Raw genomic sequence first — 24,310 nt, 5'->3', positions numbered from 1 at the left:
AGCTAACATTTATGAGAAGTTTACTACATAACCACGCTACATAGATTATGAATGTTATTTAACATTTTCCAAAATTCTGTGATAAATTTTAATTCTGTTTTTGTTATTCTAAAGGGGAGGAAAGAGGCCTGGAGAAGTAGAATAACAAGCCCCAGGTCACGTAGTAAAAGGAGGTGTGAGTTACCATCCCAGACTTTCTGACTCTAGAGCATGGGCTAATAGTCCTAGGCGGTACTTTCGTTTAAAATGTAGCAAGTGTTAAATTAATTTGTTTCTGGCCTTTCCCTTGAGAGTTTAATTCACACGCACACACACACACACACATACTGAAACATATGTTCATGGATACAAGTAATCATCATTTTGTGCAGGACAATTTTTTAAATTCTTACAGTGTATCATCTAAAATTATATTTTATTTTTGTTGGATATTCAGTGAATCCAAATTTGAAAAATTAAGGCTGACATTTCAGTATGACTTGGACATATGAGGTTTTGATTTAATATATACTCTGACTAGCTCTTCATTTTTTCTACTAAAATATTAAAAAGCCAGGAGAGTTATATTTAGACAATGATCTAGAAATCAACAGCATTGAAATATTTATCAAAGGTATGAATGTGATCCTGAGAAGATTATGTCTGCAGTTCTTCAGTACAACATAAATGTTGGTAATACCATTTTACAAAGAAAAGATTATATCTTTGTGTTCATAAGCAAATAAAGCACAAAGCTGAGTTTGAAGTTCATATGAATGTACCTTAAAAAAAGAAGTGGAAGAAATAATCCACAACACAGGGGAAAATGTTTTTTTAATCACTCATTTATTCCCTGATTTGATCAATAAATAACCATTGAATGTTAAATATCTTCTATTTTAATCATTTGGGTTACAAAAATGAAAAGAGAATTCCTGGTTTCAAATATTTCGGTCTTGCCAGGGAGAGGGGTGAAATACAAGCTCTTGTGACATCTTCTGATGGGTGTTATAACGAATGTGTGTAGAAACTGTCTAGATATGCAGAGGAAGAAGCCAGAATTTTGGATAAGCTATAACTTATATAATTATAATATATAACTTTAATAATTATAATTTATCTATGAAAGTAAGACCCTCAAAACATTAGAAACTTGTTCAAATTCCATTCAGCAATGGCTATAATACTTCAGGAATATCACAGCTTATTTTTCTTCTCATTAGTCTTCTGTGTGACCTAAGGGAATATTTTATCCTTTCTCTTTCCTCAGAAAAGGAGCAAAGTTGAATTGTTGGTTTTACTATCCTATTTGATAGATTAGGAGACTGAGTCCCAAGAAACCAAAAAGCTTATCCAAGGAAAAATAATGAGTCCCAGAAAACGGTTCTTTATCCTACTTCGTTCTGGCATATCCTTCAGATCTTTTCTACACCCTCCTCCACCTGTTCTCTTCCCCCAGGAGGCTTACTGGTGTGGTCAAGTGGCTCCGGTGTCCTCTGGCTTCTGGCAGAGTTTGGTCAATAGAGAGATCAGAAGGAGAAAGTGTAAAATCAAAGTAATTCATTCTGCTGTGAATGTTGTTCTTTCAAAATCTGGTTGGACACTAATGACATTTAGACATTTTATATTTGTCTACAAACCCATTCAGGCAAGCTAAACATAGCTATCTCTTCTTAAATTAAATATTTCTCAGTTTTCAGTCGCTGATTTGCCACATCAGCATTCTCTCCAAAGCCTAAAGCAACTGCAATTGTTTCTTTGCAATCTGTAACACTTTGTCATGCGTGGCCATCGCAGGGGCCAAGTTGTCAATCCTCATAATGATCATTTATGATCTTGTCAGTGAGGCAATCAGCTGGGGTTTAGGAAGCCTCCTGTTTCCTTGGCTTTTAAATTGTTTGGCCTAACATTTAGCATCTGGGTGTTGGAAATATGTCTGGTTTATAGAACTGAATATTTTTCTATTCTTTGGTTGGTTTCAGCGCTTCCACCAATAAGGCACCAGCAAAGTTCCAAGATGGAAAAGGCATATAATTAGTCACTAAATTCCTGACACGTGATCAAGTCTGTGTGGCATTGCCAATTTAATTGTCTATCTATGAGGACACACATGAGATTTCTTGATGTGACTGTGTCAAAAAATGCATTTCTGAGTGAACATGAATTATTATTTTAAAAAATGAACCTATTCACAGGTTCAAGGTAATAATACCTCAAAATTATGCCATAATGGTGAATTACCATATAACATGGTAGAATGCAATTTATGATGACCAAGCTTCTGCACTGTAAATAAAGATGCTGATTAGGCTTGCAAGGCGTGGTATTTGTGACCTTATGATAAAAATGTGTTAACATGGAGATAAGAAAGTATAATTTAGTAGATTTTTCTTCTCTGTTTCACCTGGGACTCTAACCAGTGAAATGAGAAGTCTGAAGTCAGCTTGATTCTTAGTGGCACCTTTTGTACCCTATAAAGACAACATGTGTAATTATAGACTGAGTTTAATGTTGCTTTTTTCCCCTTTCTCTGTGTCAGCAGAAGTAGAGAAGTAAACTACTGGACTCAATCAGTGTTGAAATTCATAGAACCTGCTATAGATTGAATGGCCTTTGTAACAACATAGAAAAACATTTATTGTCATAAGACTATTCCTTACTCATAAATAACCATATTTATTTATGTCTAACTATTAAAATTTCTTTTTCATTCTTATTGATTCAACAATGTTCGCTGAATGTCTGTTTTGTTCATGCAAAACATGATACTGGGTAGAAAACCAAATCAAAGAAATTACTACAGTCCCTAACTTGAAGGAGCATAGATTTAATATTAAAGACAGTACGTATACATTTGCTAAAATCAAAGAAGAGTTTCTCTGGTCCTTCTAAGCAAGGCAAATTATTATATATAAAATTTAATTGACATTTTGGTTGGTTGGCTCTGAAATAGCCTCAAATCAGTAAACTGTGACCTTGGGCTGATTGCATAACCTCGCTAAGCTTCAACCCTCATGAATAAAATGTGGATTGAAATAGTATCTACCATACTGGTTAGTATTAAGATTAAATTAGGTGTTATACATGTAATACATACACATCCAGTACATTGTAAGCATTCATCAAGTGTTAGTTCTTATTATTTACTGAAAAAATGGTAAAAGGATGAATGAATGAATGAAAACTCTTATGGTTTTCTGGTAAAAAAGTGAATTAGCGAGTCCTTCACTTGTAAATACTGTTCTAGTGTTTGTATTCTCCTTCATTTTCTTGCTCAAAATATCAAAAGTATTATCCTTTGTTTGGACAAATGCAGTCGACTTTTTTTTATTGAGCTAACATTAGTTTATAACATTACATAAGTTTAATGTGTACAACATTATGATTCGACTTTTGTATACACTACAGCGTGCTCTCCAGCAAAATATAGTTTCCTCACCATACAATTGACCCCCTTTACCCATTTCTCTCTGTCTCACCCCCTTCCCATCTGGTAACCACCAATCTGTTCTCTGCATCTATGTGTTTGTTTGTTGTTGTATTATCTTCCACATATGAGTGAAACCATGTGGTATTTGTCTTTGTCTGTCTGACTTATTTCACTTAGCATAATACCCTCAGGGTCCATCCATGTTGTCATAAATGGCAAGATTTCATCTTTTTTTATGATGGAGTAGTATTCCATTATATATATGTATATATACCACATCTTCTTTATCCATTCATCTGTCAATGGGTACTTAGGTTGTTCCATAGCTTGACTATTGTAAATAATGCTGCAATCAACATAGGGGTGCATATATCTTTTTGAATTAGTGTTTTCATGTTCTTTGGATAAATACCCAGAAGTGGAATAGCTGGATCATATGGTAGTTCTATTCTTAATTTTTTGAGCAATAACCGTACTGTTTTCCATAGTGGCTGCACCAGTTTACATTCCCACTAACAGTGTATGAGGGTTCCCTTTTCTCCACATCCTTTCCAACACTTGTTATTTCTTGTCTTTTTGATGATAGCCATTCTAATAGGCAGAAAGTGATATCTCATTTAGTTTTGATTTGCATTTCACTAATAAGCAGTAACATTGAAAATCTTTCCGTGTACCTGTCAGCCATCTGTATGTCTTTGGAAAAATGTTTGTTCAAGTCCTCTGCCCATTTATTAATTTGGTTATTTGGTTTTATGTTGTTGAGTTGTATGAGTTCTTTATATATTTGGATAGTAATCCCTTATCGAGTATATGATTTGCAAATATCTTCTCCCATTTAGTAGGTTGTCTTTTTCTTTTGTTGATGATTTTCTTTGCTCTTTAGTTTTGAAGCTTCTTAGTTTGATGTCGTCCCATTTTTTTATTTTTGCTTTTGTTTTCCTTGCCTGAGGAGACATATCCAAAAAGATATTGCTAAACTGATAAAGAGCGCACTGCCTATGTTTTCTTCTAGGAATTTTATGGTTTCAGGTCTTAGATTCAAGTGTTCAATCCATTTTGAGTTAATTTTTGTGTATGGTGTCAGATAGTGGGCTACTTTCATTCTCTTGCATGTGGCTGTTCACTTTTCCCAGCACCATTTACTGAGAATATTTTCATTTCTCCATTGTGTATTCTTGCCTCCTTTGTTGTAAATTAGTTGTCCGTATATGTGTGGATTTATTTCTGGGTTCTCAATTCTGCTCCATTGATCTGTGTGTCTGTTTTTCTGCCAGTAGTGTACTGTTTTGATTACTGTAACTTTGTAGTATATTTTGAAATCAGGGAGTGTGATTTCTCCAGCAAAGTTCCTTTTCCTCAGATTTACTTTGGCTATTCAAGGTCTTTTGTGGTTCTGTATGGATTTTAAAATTTTTTTGTTCTCTTTCTGTGAAAAGTCATTGGGATTTTGATAGGCATTGCATTGAATCTGTAGATTGCTTTGGGTAATATGGACATTGTAATAATGTTAATTCTTTCAATACATGAGCATGGACTGTCTTTCTATGTCTTTGTATCTTCTTCAATTTCTTTCAATGTCTTGTAATTTTCAGTGTACAGGTCTTTGACCTCCTTGGTTAAATTTATTCCTAGGTATTTTATTCATTTTGTTGCAATTGTAAGTGTGATTGTTTTCTTAATGTCTCTTTCTGCTAGTTTGTTGTTAGTGTATAGGAACGCAACAGATTTTTATATATTGATTTTATACCCTGAAACTTTACTGTATTTGTTTATTATTTCTAATATTTTTTTAGTGTAGTCTTTAGGGTTTGCTATACATAAAATCATGTCATTGAAAATAGTGACAGTTATACTTCTTCCTTCCCAATGTGGATGACTTTTTTTTCTTTTCCTTGTCTAGTTAGTTAGCTAGGACTTATAATAGTAGAAATAGTATTGAATAAGAATGATGAGAGTGGGAATCCTTGTCTTGTTCCTGATCTCAAAGGAATAGCTTTCAGTTTTTCATCATTGAGTACGATGTTAGCTATCGTTTTGTCATATATGGCCTTTATTATGTTGAGTTGTGTTTTTTCTATACTCGTTTTATTGAGAGTTTTTATCATAAACTGATGTTGAATCTTGTCAAATGCTTTTCCTGCATCTATTGAGATGATCATGTGATGTTTATTCTTCATTTTGTTAATGTGGTGTATCACATTGATTGATTTGGAGAATTTGAACCATGCTTGCAACCCTAGAATATATCCCACTTGATCATGGTGTATGATGTATTGTTGTGTTCAGTTTGCTAATATTTTGTTGGGGATTTTTGCATCTATGTTCATCAAAGATATTGACCTGGAATTTTCTTTTTTTGTGGTGTCCTTGTCTGGTTTTGGTATTGGGGTAATGTTGGCCTCACAAAATGAGTTAGGAAGCATTCTCTCCTCTTCAACTTTTTCAAAGAATTTGAGAATGACAGGTATTAAATCTCCTTTGAATGTTTGGTAGAATTCACCAGAGAAGCCATCTGGTCCTACACTTTTGTTTTTTGGGAAATTATTGATTACTATTTTAATCTCTTTGCTTGTGATTGATCTATTCAGATTCTCTATTTCTTCTTGATTCAGTTTTGGAAGTTTGTATAATTCTCAGAATTTATCCTTTTCTTCTAGGTTATCCAATTTTTTGGCATATAGTATTTTCTTATAATCCTTTGTATTTCTGTGGTATCCATTATAATTTTTCCTCTTTCATTTCTGATTTTATTTATTTGAACCTTTTCTCTTTTTTTCTTTGTTGAGTCTAGCTAAAGATTTGTCAATTTTGTTTATATTATTGAAGAACTAGTTCTCAGTTTCGTTGATCTTTTCTATTGTCATTTTAGTCTCTATTTAATTTATTTCTTGTCTAATTTTTATTATTTCCTTCCTTCTACTGACTTTGGGCTTCATTTGTTCTTCTTTTTCTAGTTCCTTTATGTGTAACATTAGATTGTTTGCTTGAGCTTTTTCTTGTTTCTTGAGGTAGGCCTATATTGCTATAAACTTCCCTCTTAGTATTGATTTTCCTGCATCCCATAGATTTTGGTAAGTTGTATTTTCATTTTCGTTTGTCTTCAGATTTTTTTTTTTTTTGCTAAGGAAGATCCTCCCTGGGCCAACATCTAGTGCCAATCTTCCCGTTTTTGCTTGAGGAAGATTTGCCCTGGGCTCCCATCCATTGCCAATCTTCTTCTTTTTGCTTGAGGAAGATTTGCCCTGAGCTAACATCTGTGTCAATCTTCCTCTATTTTTGTATGTGGGTTGCTGCCACTGCATGGCCACCACCAAGTGGTGTAGGTCTACACCCAGAAACCAAATCTGGGCCATGGAAGTGGAGCACCAAACTTAAGTTCTAGGCCATGGGGCTGACCCCTGTCTTCAGATAATTTTTGATTTCTCCTTTGATTTCTTCATTGATCCACTAGTTGTTCAGTAGCATGTTGTTTAGTCTCCACATGTTTGTGATTTTTCCAGCTTTCTTCTTGTTAATTTCTACTTTTTAGCACTCTGATTGGAAAAGATGCTTGATATGATTTCAGTCTTCTTAAATTTATTAATACTTGTTTTGTGTCCCAACATATGGTCTATCTTTGAGAGTGTTCCATGTGCAATTGAGAAGAAGGTGTTTTTTGCTGCTTTTGGATAGAATGTTCTGTATATATCTGTTAATTTTTTCTGGTCTAATGTTTCTTTTAAGGCTGATGTTCCTTGCTGAGTTTCTGTCTGGATGCTCTATCCATTGATGTAAGTGGGGTGTTAAAGTCCCCTGCTATTATTGAGTTGCTGGCAATTTCTTCCCTATAGGTCTGTTAATAATTGCTTTACATATTTTGGTGCTCTTATGTTAGGTGCATAAATATTAATAAATGTTATGTCTTCCTGATGGATTGTCCCCTTTATTATTATATAATGTCCACCTTTGTCTCTTGTTATCTTTTTTGGCTTGAAGTCTATTTTTTCTGATATGTGTGTGCTGTGCTCACTTTTTTTTTGGCCACCATTTACTTGGAATATCATCTTCCATCCTTTCACTTTGAGCCTACGTTTGTCTTTGGAGCAGATATGAGTCTTCTGGAGACAGCGTATAGTTGGGTCTTGTTTTTTAATTTCTCCTTCCACTTTGTGTCTTTTGATTGGTGAATTCAATTCAATTACATTTAGAGTGATTATCGAATATGAGGACTTAGTACTGCCATTTAATCTTTTGTTTGCTGGTTACTCTGTATCTCCATTGTTTCTTTTTGCTTGTGTTTCTACCTATCATTTTAGTTTGGTGATTTTCTATGATATTTTTCTCAATTTTCTCTTATTTTTCAGTTTTGTGTCTCTGCTCTAGATTTTTGTTTTGTGGTTACCATAAGGTTTGTATAAAACATCTCATAGATAAAATAATCCATTTTCTACTGATAGTATCTTATCGTGATTTACCTATACAGATTGCATCCTGTTTTTCCCCCTTTATGTCTTTGCTGTCATAAATTACCCCTGAGTTTGTTACCAAATTGAAGTAGTTATAATTATTTTGAATGCTTTCTGTTTCCTCTAACATTTATGCTATAATTATTTACCAATCTCTTCTGATGTAGAGTTGCAACTTTCTGATTCTGTTAATTTATCACCATACTCAATTTTTTTGCACTTTTGCCTTTTTGTTTCAGGTAGTAGAGCTCCTTTCAACATTTCTTGTAAGGCAAGTCTCATGCCGATGAACTCCCTCAGCTTTGGTTTGTCTAGGAAAGCCTTTATTTCTCCTTCATAGCTGAAGGATAATTTTGCTGCATGGAGTATTCTTTGCTGACATTTTTTATCTTTCAACTTTTGAATATATCATCCACTCTCTCCTGGCCTGTAGAGTTTCTGGTGAGAAATCTGCTGATAGCCTTTTGGGGGCTCCCTTGTAGGTTATTGTTATTTTTCCCTGGTTGACTTTAATATTCTTTCTTTGTCATTGAGTCGACAGCTTTGTTATCATGTGTCTTGGAGGTCTTTTTTTGTTGAGAGAAATGAGCATTCCATCAGCTTCATGGATTTGTATATCCAGTTCTTTCCCCAGGTTTGGGAAGTTCTCAGCTATTATTTCTTAAAATAATCTTTCTCCTCCCTTTTCTCTCTTTTCTTCTTCTATGTTGTCCATTATTCTTATGTTTCCTTTTGTAATGGAGTCAGATAATTCCTGTAGAATTTCTACATTAAAAAAAAATCTTAGGGTCCAGCCTGGTGGCGCAGCAGTTAAGTTTGCACATTCCACTTTGGTGGCCCAGGGTTTGCCAGTTTGGATCCCGGGTGCAGACACGGCACTGCTTGGCAAGCCATGCTGTCGTAGGTGTACCACATATAAAGGAGAGGAAGATGGGCACGGATGTTAGCTCAGGGCCAGTCTTCCTCAGCAAAAAGAGGAGAATTGGCAGCAGTTAGCTCAGGGCTAATCTTCCTCAAAAAAAAAAAAATCTTAGTTCTCTCTTCTCTTCTACCTGCATCATTTCTCGATTTATATGCTTGGGCTTGCTAATTCTCTCTTCCACATAATCTGCTCCATTTTCAGTGCTCTCTAATGCATTCTTCATCTTATTTATTGAGTTCTTTAACTCCAGAATTTCTCTTTGGTTCTTTCTTAGAGTTTCAATCTCTTTGGTAAAGTATTTCTCTGTTCAGTAGTTTTACCTCTAAGCTCATTGAGCTGCCTTTCTGAGTTTTCTTGTAGCTCATTGAGTTTCTTCATGACAGCTATTTTCAATTCTCTGTCAGTTAGATCACAATCTTCCTTGACTTTAAGTTTTGTTTCTGGAGAATTGTCATTTTCTTTTTGTAATATCTTGTTACTATGATTTTTCATGGTGCTTGATGAGTTGTTCTCCTGCTGGCACATTGAAGTAACAAACACCTTTCTTATTTAGGGGAAGCTTTGTTTACTGTGATTCTAACAACTCAAGAGGTTAGTAACTGAGGCCTTTCTTTTGTTTTGCAGTAGGAGGCACTATGGCACAAGTTTTTGGTTTCTGTTACTTGAGCTGCCTCTGGCTATATGGAAAATCAGCACTATCCACCCTCCACTGCCTCTGCCAGAGGTGTCTCTGGTGCCCTCTTTGTTGCTGCTTGTGCCTTCCGTGTCTTTGGTACTTTACTGCTGCCAGTGTTACTGCAGGTGCTGGCATCACCACTGAGGGCACCAGGATGGTGGCACATCCACCACATTCAGGGTTGCCTGGGATGCAGGCACCACTGCCTTAGCAGGGCAAGGAGTAAGGTGGTGAGGGACCTGGGGTCACAGGCATCTCTGTTACATACAGCATTGTCAGTTCCATGGGTTCCCCACGGGTTGGGGGGCCATAGTTGCAGGTATTAGAGGAACTGGGGTCATGGGCCTGCCACCACTGCTGCCTGCTTCTCTGTGGCTGTGGGCATCACTGCAGCTGGGAGACCAAAGTCATGTGTGCCACCTTAGCTGCTACCAGGTTCCCTGTCACTGGGGGGTGGGGCTCAGCTGCCATGGTTGAGGGTTCAGTTTCACAGGCACTGCCCTCACTGTTTCCTGGTTCTGGCTCCTCTGCATGTTCCAATCTACCCACCTTTGGACGTACAGATGTGTGGATCTCTCCATTGTTCTAGTGTGTTGAGCAGAGGAAACTTTGTTGAATTATGAATGTTTTACTAGTTGTAGACTGAAGGAGAGAGGCAAAGGAAGTGTTTCATGTTGCTATTATGCTAACGTCGTTGAATCCAAATGTGGTTGATCTTAACTAGTTTCCCTGCAACTCTTTTTTTCTTATTTAATCTAGTCTCTACACCAGAGGCAGAATAATTTGCTTAAAAATGTTAATTATTTGCCATTGCTTTCAGAATGAAACTCAGACTCATGACCTTAACCTATGGGAAAGAAAGTCCTACAAGTTTGCCCTTCTGGCCTTTCTCCCCAGGCTCATCATGGAATCTTCTCCCCAGACGTCTGAGTAACAGTCAAACTCATTTCACCTTTGCTCGTTTCCCAGCATCGCATGTTCCCCTTTCCTCTTTGCTTTTGCACCATGTATTCCCTCTGCCAAAAGCCCTTCCTTCTCTTTCCCTCTCCTGCTGGCTATTCATCCTTCTCTTTCTCAGGAAAGTCTTCCCAGATAGCACACTAAAATAGTTATAATTTTATGCTCTCATAGCAAGCTATCTTTGCTTCATCATATTAATTTTTAAAAAAATATTTGTTGAAATTTAGAGCAGATATAATCTTAAAGTTTGGCTTTTTAAAATGAAGGAGTAAAGCTGTTTGTTTTAATCAGCTCAGGCTGCTACAACAAAATAGCCTAGACTAGGTGGCTTAAACAACAGATATTTATTTCTCACAGTTCTAGAGGCTGGGAAATCTGAGATCAGGGTGCCAGCATGGTTGGGCTCAGGTGACAGCCCCCTTCCTGGCTTGCAGATGGTTGCCCTCTTGCTATATCCTTACATGGAGGATAGACAGAGATCGTTTTTCTCCTTTAAGGACACTAATCCCATTGTGGGGACCTCACCCTCATGACCATATCTAAACTTAATTACTTCCCAAAGGCTCCACCTACAAATGCCATCACGTGGTAGAGAGGGAGCAGGGCTTCAACATATGAATTTTTGGGGGAACACAAACATTAGTCCATAACACTGTTACACATGGTCTTTTGTACTCATGAAATATGGACTAGGAAATAACACGTTATTTCTGATGAAATACAAATGAAGACTATTAAGCTAAACCTTTACACTTACTATTTTCAGTCTTTTCAGATTTCCAGTAAGATAAAAACATGCATTTTAGCATTAGTTTTCCCTTGCTCCCGTGTGTGTGTGTGTCTGTGTGTGTGAATGTGTGTGTGTGTTTGAAGGTGTGGAAGGTGAAAACTGCTATTATACAGCAACGTGCCCTGCACTTAGCTCAGTAAAATTTTTCTATGCACAGGAGAACATATGGAAGAATTCTCTTGTCATTTTGTTAAATAGGGTATTCAAATATATTACAGATCAAGAATGACATCTTTTTTTCCTCTTTAAAGAGTCTGAGGTTTGGCGATAGTTGCTTTTTATAAGCTAAAATTATTTATTTATTTATTTATTATTATTTTTGGTGAGGAAGATTGGCCCTGAGCTAGCATCCATTACCAATCTTCCTCTCTTTGGTTGAGGAAGATTGTCACTGAGCTAACATCTGTGCCAGTCTTCTTCTATTTTGTATGTGGGATGCCTCCACAACGTGGCTTGATGAGCAGTGTGTAGTTCTGCACCAGGATCTGAACCCGGGAACCGTGGGCCACCACAGCAAAGCGTGTGCACTTAACCACTATACCACTGTGCTGGCCCCTTAAAATTTATTCTGCTCGTAACTCAAGGAACTTTGGAGTGCTCATGTGCCTGTCACTTTAAGATTCAGGATCTTCCTCCTATTAGGGAAAGAGTATGAAGCTGGACAAATCACCTGCATAGAAATGGGGAGAGAAAGGAAATGAAGTGAGTAGAGGAGGGACGTGGGTAGAGAAGATAAATGGGAAAAGCCCCCAATTCAGTGCCGAAATATTTCCATTGAGTTGCAGTTTTCAAATTAGGTATTAAAAATCCTTCATGCAGCCAGACCAGGGAGCAGCTTTGGTCAGGTGTGCGGCAAAAGCCTCAGAACTCAGAAGCATGCTTAAGCTGTGGCTGGTGCTTGGCCCCTCTGTAGGTCTGGATTGGGACATTGAAACCACACCCTTTGAGAGTAAGTAATGAATGCACACTTGGTGTATTGATACCTATTTCAATTATTGGATGGCACCAGATGCAACGTAGGGAAAAAAAATCAGGGACAGTAAAAATACTATTTAATTATGTCCCTTTTCACCCTTCTACTTGTTGCTACTCAAGTTCTTTTTCACCATTTTTCTCTCTTGTTCTTACCTCAATGTTGCAGTCAGAAACCAGTAATCAGATAGGCTGATTATCATAGGACAGATAGGCTGTAGTGGACTTACTCTATCTTGGTTAGCACAGGAAGTCCCATCATCTTAATTTTAAGTGAATGCAAAGCATACACAATGATACCAATTTGTAAAAAAAAAGAAAATAAATATATACTCTTAATCCAAAAGGATCAGTAATTATATCTGTATGGCAAGATTACTATTTATTTTCTTTTTGTACTTTTCATAGTGAGTTCCCAAAGCAGTAGCATTGGCAACACCTGGAAGCTTATTAGAAATGAAGAATCTCAGTTTCTACTCCTGACCTAGTGAATCAGAATCTGAATTTTAACAAAAAATCTCAAAGTGAATTGCATGCACATTAAAATTTGAGACATATTGCTCTATAAACATAAATTACTTATATACTCAGAATTAAATGAAGTAATTGTGTTTATAAGAGGGTAATTAGCAGTTAATTTGGGATGAATGAGGCAGGGTTTGGGAAATCATGATGATTGCATCGTTAATTACCTCATAATAATTTAGAGTTTGATATAGGATCGAGGAGAGAGAGGGGACTTATCTTTTAAATTACCGCATTCCCAAGATTATCTGTTTTCTCCAAACCGTATCAATTTTATTAAACAGTAAGTGTTTTAATCCTAGAATGTATTAATTACTTGGAAGGCAATATTTGGCGTTCAGAAGGGTGGCTTGAATCATTATATACATATTCAGTTGTATTTAATTTTCCCAAATATTTTTTTCATGACCATTCCTATGCAGTCATCATTCCTGAATGTAAGAGTTTCTTTTTTATTTTGTTTTTCCTGATTAGGGAAAAGTAACCTAGTGAGGTCTTTGCTCGGAATATTAATATTCCAAGGCCAAAGAATCAAATTGATATATTTATTTCTACAAAAATATTCCTCTTGAGGTTTCTTAATTTGATTTTTAAGTAAAATTTAGTTACTTCAGAATAGCTTTGTAGGCAAAATCACAAGAGTTAATACTGAACTTAGCTCTGAGTGAAATTAAATAAATACAAACCTATATAATAATATGTTTAAAACACTTCTACATATGTACTTATAACAGCCCTGTACAGTTGTTGAAACTGGCTTTGATCTGCTCCATTTTAGAGATGAACAAACTAAAATTCAGAGAAGTAAAACATCTTCCCCAAAAGCACCCTGCTGAAGAATGACTCTGCCGCCGTTCCGATGTAGGCATTCTGAGGCCCAGGCTCCGCCCATTTTTCGTTATACCATAGTAGTTTCTGAAGTGGAGAGAACTGAATAAATTCCATAGTCCTGAACTGGATGTTGATTACCGAGCTCTCCTGATCAGGAAGTTGACAAAGCAAAAAGTCCATTTCTTTGTTAAATATGCCACAACATCTCTAATATTTCTAATATAAATCCTTTGCTAGGTCTATGATCTGCAATTTTTTTTTTCATAATTTGCGGCCTATCTTTTCAGTGTCATGTGAAGAGTAGAAGTTTTATGTTTTGATAAGTTCAATTTATCAATTTTTTTGGGGGGACTTTTTAAAAAACAGCTTTATTAAAATATAATTGACATACCATACAATTCCCCATTTAAGGAAATCAATGGCTTTTAGTGCATGGATCAATCTTTGGGTGTCATACCTAAGAAATCTTTGCCTAACCCAAGGGTGTAAAGATTTTCTCCCGTGTTTTCCTCCAGAAGTTTTATAGTTTTACATTTTATATTTAAGTTTATGATCTATTTTCAGTTAATTTTTATATAAATGGTGGTTTATTTTTTGCGCGTGTATATTCAGTTGTTCAAGTACCATTTGTTGAAAAACTTATTCTATTTCTCTGAATATCCTTTGCACTTTTGCTGATAATTAAGTATCCATATACATACAGATCTGTTTGTGAATTCTTCATTTTACTGATATATTTCTCTATCTTTTGCCAATACCACTGTTTTGATAACTGTCAATTTATAATATCTTGAAATGACGTAGTGTTAGTCCTTCAACTTTTTTTTCTCATCTTTTTTGCTATTTTAGGTTGTTTGTGTTTCCACGTGAATTTTGGAATCATTTTGTCAATTTCTAGATAATGTCTGCAGGGTTTTTATCGGGGTGAGATATAATTTAGGATGACATCTTAATAGTATTGAATCTTGGAAACCATGAATAAGGCATATCTCTTTATTTAGGTTTTTGTTAATTTCTCTTAGCAATGTTTTATAGTTTTCAGGTTCTTATACAATTTTTTCATATTTTTTACCAAGTATTTTGTATCTGTTGATGCTATTGTTTTTTTAATTTTAATTTTTAATTGTTCATAGTGTATAAAAATGCAGTTGATTTTTACAGGAATCTTGTATCCTGCAACCTTACTAAATTTCTTAGTTCAAGCAGGGTCTCTTTGTGTAAATTCTGTTGGATTTTTTATCTAGAGTCTTATGTTACCTACAAATAAATAGAGTTTGATATCTTTTTTTCCCCAATCTAAATGCTTTTATTTTTGTTCTCTTGCCTTATTATACTGGCTAGAAACTCTAGGACAATGTGGAGTAGAAGTGCTGAAAGTGATCATTCCTATCTTGTTCCTAGTTTTATTTCTATTCATGTTTCTATTCTCAGTTTTTATCCAGAATGCATGTTAGATCCTATCAAATAATTTCTCTGCATTTATTGAGATTTTCATGTGAGTTTTCTTCTTTTATCCGTTAGTATGGTAAATTACACTGACAGACTTCTTAAATGTTAAATCAATCTGTATTCTTGGGATAAACCTCACTTCACCATTATGTAATACCCATTTTATTGCTCTCAAAGAACCATTTTTTAGTTTCATTGATTTTTCTCTGTTGTTTTTGTTTTCTATTTCCTTGATTTCTCTTCTGACCTTTTTTGTTCCCCTCTTTCTTTATTTTGGGTTTAATTTACTTTTTTTCCTTCTAGTTTCTTAAGGTTGAAGCTGAGGTCATTGTTTTAAGACGGTTTTTTTTTACTCTTTTCTTCCATGGTACTTTAGTGATAAATTTTTTCATATTCCCATTAAAATTCCCAAGCTTTCTTCTGGGAAACAGTTAAGCTTCTTGGCTGTTAAGGTTTGTTAGACAAGCATAGAGCAGAGTTTAGTCAGGGTTAATTATTTCCCACTGCTGAGGCAAGACCCTTCCCCCAAGTACTCTACTCAGAGTCCCGTGAATTAGAAAGTTTTCAAGTCTGATTGATGTTAACAAGCATGATTCTTGGACCTATGTGAATTTTGGAAACTCTCCTTTCTAATCCTTTTGCATGGCTCCTTGACCAACTTGCAGTAGTTGCCTCAAATGCATGCACATGTGCTCAGTACCCGGCTGAATACTCCAGGAGGACCTTGTGCAGATATCCAGTTCTCTCTCTGTTGCATTCTCTGCTCTGACACTGACATGTGAGATCTAACCACGCTGTCCTCCCATAACGCTCAGCTCTATCCACTCAGGGAATTCTCTGGGGCTCTTTTGGGTTCCTCTGTGCTGTGCTGCTACCTGGAATCTCTCTCAGGCTGTAAATTGTGTCTGTCATGGGACTCTCTCCGTTTATTTCCTATTGCTTAGGAATCACTGTCCTTCCTTACCTGATATCCAATGCGTTGAAGAGACTTGTTTGATGCATTTTGTTCAGTTTTTTAGTTGTTTTATTGGGAAGACAAATCTAGTCCCTTTTACTTTATCTTGGTCTGAGTCAAAGTTTGGTCTTTACTTTTAAACTTTTATTGCCGATACATGTATATCTGGTTAATCATTAACATTGTAAGTTTCCTAGATCTTACAGCTCTTTATATTCCATATATAGTTCTGAGAGCTTGATGAGTGTTCATTATTTATCATATATGATGATTTCTTAATAAAAATAAATAAATTTTTGTAATCAATAATAGTTAATCTCATATTTTGGCTTGGTGATTGGGTTTATAATGCTGAAAAAATGCAGTTGCTTGTACAAACCAAATAAATATTAAATAGCAGTATCTTCAAATATTAAGTAAACACATTGCAAAAGCTAAGGATGATGTAAACATTTTAAATAAACCATAAAGCATACTATAATAAGACATTTAGTGAAATGTATTTTTATCTGATAATTTCAATTGATGAAAATTATCTAATCTTAATCTCTTATTTTTTTGAAGCAAAAATCTATGTGGACACCTTCATTTTAAACCCTTGCTATTTTCATTTATTCCAGGTGATTGTCAAATCTGGGCCAGGGACTTTCCTCAGTCTGGCTGTTTATGACAATTATATCTTCTGGTCAGACTGGGGAAGAAGAGCTATCCTGCGTTCCAACAAGTACACCGGAGGAGATACAAAAATTCTTCGTTCTGATATTCCACATCAACCAATGGGAATCATAGCTGTTGCCAATGACACCAATAGCTGTAAGTTATAATAGAAAACAAATTTATTTCTGAATTATATGACCTCTCCAAAAATTTATCTATATTTTATAGTAACACTTAGTTGGATTTTTTTTTCTTACAGTTCCTGGGGATCATGTTTGAAATTTGACTATGCAATGTATTGAAATAATCTTAAAGATTTAAGGAAACTTCTGTAGTTCTTAATATCTTACTAGAGGAATAATTCATTTTTAATTATTTGTTTCTAGAATTCTGTTCCACACTTTCTCACTCCTCATATCTTTGAACATTCAAATCAAGGTGTTTCCATGGAAATAATACTTGATAAACAAGCTTTCCTCTGGGCTTAAAAATTCTTTGATCACTGGCATACTCACAAAATTGCAGTTTGTGATATCAGTGTGGTTTCTGGTGGTACTAGTTCATTTAATGCCATGGCATCCTTGTCAAATGGGTCAGAAGATGCAGTGACTTGTGTTACACATTTTTGTAATGTTCTTGTCTTTTGGAATGTTTGGATTTTCAAAAGTTCTGAATTTTCCCCTTATGAGATATCTTTGAGAGACTGAGGCAGTCTAACGGTTTACTGTTAATCTATGGCTAATGTAAAATAGGAATTCAATATAAAATGTTACCAATAAAGCCTCTTCATTGCAGGTGAACTTTCTCCTTGTGCATTATTGAATGGAGGTTGCCATGACCTGTGCCTTTTGACTCCTAATGGGAGAGTGAATTGTTCCTGCAGAGGGGATAGAATACTGCTAGATGACAACAGATGTGTGGGTAAGTAAAGAGAATCAAAATTTGATATGCTGTAACTGCTCAAAATGGCACACATAGACGTTGAAATTGTTTTTATATGTTCATGAATGTGTACTCTTCTCCACTATTAGAAGCCCAGTTGGCTTATCTCTCTATTCTAAAAATAACTCAGTTCACCATTCTACTTTGTTATAGCACCATGTGATAATGGTAACTAAAACAGTGACAAATGTTACATACCCCCGGTTATGGGCTGGAAAGCGTTGGGCTAGCTGGAGGAATACCTGCGCACAATGATCATCTGAAAACTTGTGGTTATGACTTTGAGAATTCAGTCAATTGCAAAATTAATTAAAGCTGAAAATAAACCAGTGTACAGGCAGTAGATCAGTAGCCTCATAGTAAAACCACTCACAGTCCGTCACAGTATGTAAATGAGAGAGAACGGCTCATGCAGCTTATTTGTAATTATTTCCAAACTGTTAATTAAGAATGTAACATTGCAGCCTTGCATGATGTTTATACCTCCCAAAGGCAATACAATCTTTAATTAGTACCATTACAGTATACACTTATTAACAGCTAAGTTTCCGAAACTGTTTCCAAAATAAATAAAGGTTCAAGTGTTCCAACATTGCCATAAAAAATTAGCTAGCAATGTAAAAAAGGTTAATTTCTCTTTAATGTTAAGACTATTTTGTGTATAAGAAAGATGAGAGAGAATCATCTTGTTGGAAATTGGTGAACTCACTCTCAGGTTGTGTCAATTTTGACATTTTTTCTCTCCTCATCTATATTCTCATCTTGTATCTTTTCATCTTAGAAAATCAACAGAGCTGCATATATCTATATTATAAAAATAGGTATCAGAAGCTGTAAGTATTTTTCACCTTCATCCTCAGTTTTCTTTTGGTCTTTATCGACCAGGAGGATCTTCTCTTTTACTTGCTTTTTACTTTAATATGAGCACTTTAACATTATTTTATTTACTTTGAAAACTACTGCACTTAACCCAAGAACATATACATATACTGTCACTTTGCAAATTGTTACCACAACCCAAAAAGGTACCTCTTAGCAAAATTGGTAAAAGACATTTATTTAAGACCGTGCCAAAGCAAATGAGGAAATGATGCAATTGGTCAGTAAACTTTAAATGAAGATGGCCAATTTCAATAATTTGGGCCACAAATTCCCATATTTCTTCATCACCTAACACTTCCCTCAGTTGCTGAGGCAATTGCTTGAACTCTTTCTTTCCGTTTGCCTTTGTGGTTTCAGCTGTAATGGTCTGGATCTGATGCCATCTGTAAGCCTGGAGTGTCAGCCATGCATCAGAATCACTCATGTTTCTTTCACAGGTCACTACAGGCTGGTAGTAAAGTAATTCCTTCAGTCCAAACAGCAAAGCTTATTTGTATACAGTGGATGCTTGTCCTTGCTGCAGAATAGATTAGATACATCTGCCCCCACTAAGCCACCTGCTTCTTTCTATTGCTGAGAGGGAATGAATCAGACAGAAAACTCATTTTAAACAAGCACAGTTGTATTCACATGGAACTCTAGAGTGATACTGGATTCCTCAGAGCCGAAAAACTTTTATAGAAGCATCGTGTATCCATTATGCATTCATATTGAAATCCTGTGGTCCAGAAGAGAGATTGGAAAGTAACTCTTGGCTTCTTCTTGTCAAATCCATCTTTGGGAAATGAGGATGTGTCTGGTATATCTATGTCCACATCTGAATTAGATTCACCCAGAGCAGTTCATGAATGTTAATGGCAGCGTTAAAGAGGTGAAAGGCCATTTACTAACACCTACCCGAGGGCAAGGGAGGGCAAATCATTTGTTGTCATAACTCTTGACAAAAAGATTGGGCAATTCCATTTTACACAACATTGCTTATCTTGTCAACATCCATAATAGAAATAAGAATGGCAAATATAATTAGATAGAGTAATTTCCTTGTAAGAGAATGAAAGGACAGCTGAACTACATTTTTGTTTCTAGAAAGAAGCAGAAAATACTCAATACTGTTTCAGCAAATAACATACCTAAGCAAGAACTGTGCTCAAACAGTGTTTGTTTTGGCATAATAAAAACATATTTATCATGAATAATTTGGGGCTTTTTCCCTCAAAGGCATAATGATTATGAAAGCAAAACATGGCATTTTCCATCATAACAATTAGTTTGCATTGGAAATGAGAAAGTAAACTGAATATGCTAAAAATAGACAAATTGGGAATGTCAGTAGACTTTCAGTAAGTGGCTGAATTTTGTTCAGTTCATGCTCTAAGGTGATGGCATGCAGTAATGTCAGCACCCTTCTTAACACTTGTTCCTTTAAATTTAATAATATTTTTAAATTTTTAATTATTTGTTACTTTTTCAAAAATGACATTCTACCTTAGCTACTGACCATTAAAATTTAGATGCACTAAGGAAAAAAGTCATCTTTGGAGAGTTGTTGCTGTCTTTGAAAGAGTTCAGTTAGAAGTTTTGATAGATAGATATTGTGTTAAAATGAGTTAAATTCTAGGAATAATAATGAAATAAAACACTAAAAGGTCCAAATGGTATTAGTGGCTATTTAATCGAATATTCCTGAAATAAAGCTCAAAAAGAAATTGATAGTAAATTTTAAAATTAAGCTATGTTTCCTGCATTAGTAGATATAAATGAATTCTAATTACCTACAACATAATTAATGATTGGATTTCACTGTACAATTATTCAGCAAACAGCAGAGTAAGTACAAGTGAGCCAACTGCATGTTAACACACCCAAAAAACTGAATTCCAAAAATTTACTGGTAAATCTATCATTTAAGAATAAAAATAGGTCTGTTTTCTTCAACAGAGACCTTTCTAAAATAGGAGTGACCTACTGGCGTTCCAGGAATGAACCCTAACTGAGGAAGATGTTTTTCCACTTTGTGGCTATTGACCTGTGCTCACAAATTGATCAAACCACACAAAAACTCAGATTTTTGATTTCTTATGAAAATCCTGAGATTTAGAAGTGGGACCATATGGCAGTGGTTATTTGGAACCCATAAGCATCTGGTGCACATGCTTTGTCATTTATCATTGTCTTCTACCAGTCCATCCCACAGATTCCTATGTATTTCAAGGAGTAGGTGCTGGCATGTATGGCAGGAAAAGAGGGTGTGCTCCCTGGTACCTCTTATCATGGATAGAGCAGAGGCTGATGAGGATAATTTTAGCAATTCCAGTACTTCTGAATGATAGAAGCTGCTACAGTGATTTCTTCCAAAGGTAGTTGAGGAGGATTCGTTGGGGATGAGATTGAAGTGAGATGAATCATATCAAGCTTGCAAAAATAAGAACCCTATTACTGAAAACTCTCAATGTATTGAAGAATATATAATAGATTACAGTAAGGAAACACAAAACCCTTTCAGTATGTATCTAGCTCATTTAACTGGCTCTTTTTTAAAATTTGTTTTTAAGATAGACTACTAAACCAAATGCATAAATATAGTCACCCAAATTTATGCTCCTCCTTCCCTCCACACGTGTACAGTCACCAAATCATTAACAACTTACATAGACAGGCATAAAAGAAAAATAAAGTCAGGTAACTCCCAAAAAATTTACAAAGGGAGAGAGAGAAAAACAACAAAAAAGCGTCCCTCAATTTTTTTTAATAAGGAAATAGCATAAACCACTGCCCTTGATTTAATTGTATATTTAGATAAATTTTAGTGTATTTTTATAATTAAGATAAGGGAAACAATTGTTATGGTATCAAAAAAAAGTTTGTTATTGTGTAAAAGCATTAACTTTGTTTCTTTCAGCTAAAAATTCCTCCTGCAACATTTATTCAGAGTTTGAGTGTGGAAACGGTGAGTGCATTGACTACCAACTCACTTGTGATGGCATTCCTCATTGTAAGGATAAATCAGATGAAAAACTGCTCTACTGTGGTAAGTGTCCAAGATGTGATTTGCTCATTTCAGAGAAAAGTTTTCCTTTTTATAGTTTTTGGGTTAAGTGTCTGTTTGGTTTACATGTATGATTTCCATAATGTCTTTCATTAACATGTAGATCTAAGGCAATTCATTTGGCTTTTCTCCTGTTCAAGTGGGGCACCTTATTTCCTGTCCAATAACCATGATATTCATTGAAGAATTTTCTCATCATTTTCCACCTACCAAGTGCAAATTAAAATATATTAGGAGCCTGTCTTTTGAGCTGCCTAGTTATTCATCATTAGCAATAGGTTTTAGACTTACATTCCTAAAAGTGTAATTCACAAATATCAGTTATTGGTGGATATTGAAGGTTTACTCTGCAGCAAAGTTCCCCCATCAGTCAATAGCATGCTGTTGAGTTGATATCAAAGTCTTGCCCATTCTATTTTTGCCTTCAGGATTGGCCCAGGGATAGTGTCCTTATGTACAGTCTGGTTACCTTAGCTGTGATCCTCATCAAGCAAGGAGTTTCACCAGCTGTGCCTCTGTAGGTTGATACCAAGTGATAGTCAACTTTTCCCTCTCCTTTGGGAGTAGAGATTTGCTCTTCTACCCTAGTAAGCAACAGATATTTGCCTTCTTTGCAACAATATTTTTCCTGGAAATTTGTTTCTATGCAATCATTAATAGTTATTGTAGCATTGATTCAGATTATTTCTAAGTTGGTCTGATTTACCAATACAAGTACAATAGTATTGATATTGTATGCTCTGCAAAATTTAGGAATCTATATCTGGAATTGCTGTATTGCATTTCTACTTTTATCCTTTGTTCTATTATCTGTGTAAAATTACACCCAAATAATCAAAGAAAAGTTAAAATAAGAGGAACATGGAGTTTGAGAAATTCACATCAGTTCTCTCACTCTTTTACATTGCAGAATAACATGACTTCAGTTGAAATGATAGTCAAATGTAGTTTGTCCCTGATTGATCTGTAATTAACAGCTTAGGGAATTATCTCAAATAACGTATTTGCTTGAATGAATGGCTATATCCTATACCCTATGAAAATATTAAGGCATATAAAAATGTAATAATAATCAGCTTACAAATTTGCATTTATTATGAATTAGCTTGGGAATGTTTAACATTAGTTTTATTCTCTTAGAAGCTAGATAATATTTGTGCAGAGCAGGGATTGTCAAACTTTTTCTATGAAGGGTCAGCTTGTAAGTATTTTAGGTTTTCTGGGCCATATATACTCTCGGCCACATATCTTTTATTTTTCATTTTTTGCAATCCTTTAAAAAAATTTAAAATCCATTCTTAGCTCTAGAGCTGTACAAAATCAGGCTCATGGGTTGCATCTTACCTGTGGGCTTTAGTTTGCTAACCCCGAGTATAGATTCCAGGTTTGGAATCACATCTGAGACTAAATCTTTGTTCCCAAACCTGCTAGTGAATGGCTAGTTTGAACAAGGGTGCTTACTTCTCTGTGTTTTAATTTTCCACTGCACAACGAATCTAGCTTAAATGGTGATTGAGAGCATTAGATAAACAAATGTATATTTACATATGCTCAATATACAGCCTGACAAAATTAGTGTTCAGTAAAGGGCACCTATCATTATTTTAAGTGGTAGCTTCTGGCCCAAATCAGAAAACGTCAGGATACCTTCACTAAGGTAAATAGAACTCAGAAGGCAATTCTTCTTAGGAAATTCTGGTAGACATTTTTAGATAATTTTTATGAGAAATTTAGGAACATTTAGATAACTCTTCGATTCACTGGATTCAGGGGTTACATGTTTTGCCTCTTATTTTTTTCTTGTTATAAAATCCTTGCAGGATGCAAAGGAGATAAGTTTTGGAGTGTTTTTGTTACTTTTGAGGTAGAGATTTATTTATGCAGAATTGAATATGTAATATATGTTTATTTCTGGGTTACCTGACAAAAATGCCAGAAATAATAATGTGGGTATAATTTGAAAAGATCTCCAAGTATGAATCACTCAAGTTAAAACACTTAGTCATAAAGGCTCCTTACTGAATGCACTACTTGATATTACATAAATATTCTAATCCAGAACTTTGATACTATAAAGTACTTGTTTTATAGACCCACAATCTAATCACTGTAAGTGAAATCTCATCTGTGATTTTTTTTTTGCAAAAATTTTTCTTTAAGACCTCCAGTTATGTGTTTCTGCTTTTATTTATAAGAAAACAGAAGCTGCCGAAGAGGTTTCAAGCCCTGCTATAATCATCGTTGCATTCCTCATGACAAGTTATGTGATGGTGAAAACGACTGTGGAGACAACTCTGATGAATTAGACTGTAAAGGTAAGTATATGTTGCATCAGCCTAGGATCATTAGTATGCTGTGTTTACTGAACCTTTCCTTTTGTCAATATTTTTTTAATTAAAAAATTTTTTTATTGGGGTAACATTGGTTTATAAGATTATATCAATTTCAGGTGTCCATAATTATATTTCTATTTATGTATAGACTACATCATACTCACCACCCAAAGACTATTACCATCCATCACTGTACACATGTGCCTAGTCATCCTTTTCTCCCTCCTCCCTTCTCCTCAGGTAACCACCAATCTAATCTCTGTATCCATGTGTATTTGTTTGTTCTTTTTATCTTCTATTTGTAATCTATGAGTAAGATTGTAAGCTATTTGACTTTCTCCCCTGACAACTGACATTTTACTTAGCATAATACCCTCAAAGTCCATCCATGTTGTCTCAAATGACAAGATTTCATCTTTTTTTTTATAGCTGAGTAGTATTGCATTATGTATATATACCACATCTTCTTTATCCTTTCATCCCTTGATGGGCACTTAGGTTGTTTCCAAGTCTTGG

At 35.2% G+C, this 24,310-nt stretch overlaps 1 protein-coding gene across 1 annotated transcript in view; it reads left to right on the top strand.

The window, feature by feature from the left end:
• The window catches only part of LOC124233810 (low-density lipoprotein receptor-related protein 1B-like), a 792,861-nt gene that overhangs the window by 496,051 nt on the left and 272,500 nt on the right, over positions 1-24,310 (top strand). Inside the window, exons 38-41 of the mRNA XM_046651030.1 lie at positions 16,555-16,747; positions 17,387-17,512; positions 21,315-21,443; positions 23,657-23,776. Coding sequence (XP_046506986.1) covers positions 16,555-16,747; positions 17,387-17,512; positions 21,315-21,443; positions 23,657-23,776 — 568 coding nt within the window. The remainder of the gene's footprint in view (positions 1-16,554; positions 16,748-17,386; positions 17,513-21,314; positions 21,444-23,656; positions 23,777-24,310) is intronic.

Source organism: Equus quagga, unplaced genomic scaffold (assembly GCF_021613505.1).
Source record: "Equus quagga isolate Etosha38 unplaced genomic scaffold, UCLA_HA_Equagga_1.0 251_RagTag, whole genome shotgun sequence".
NCBI classification, from domain to species: domain Eukaryota; kingdom Metazoa; phylum Chordata; class Mammalia; order Perissodactyla; family Equidae; genus Equus; species Equus quagga.
The sequence above is the reverse complement of the archived record's forward strand: the minus strand, read 5'-3'. Positions and strand labels throughout refer to the sequence as shown.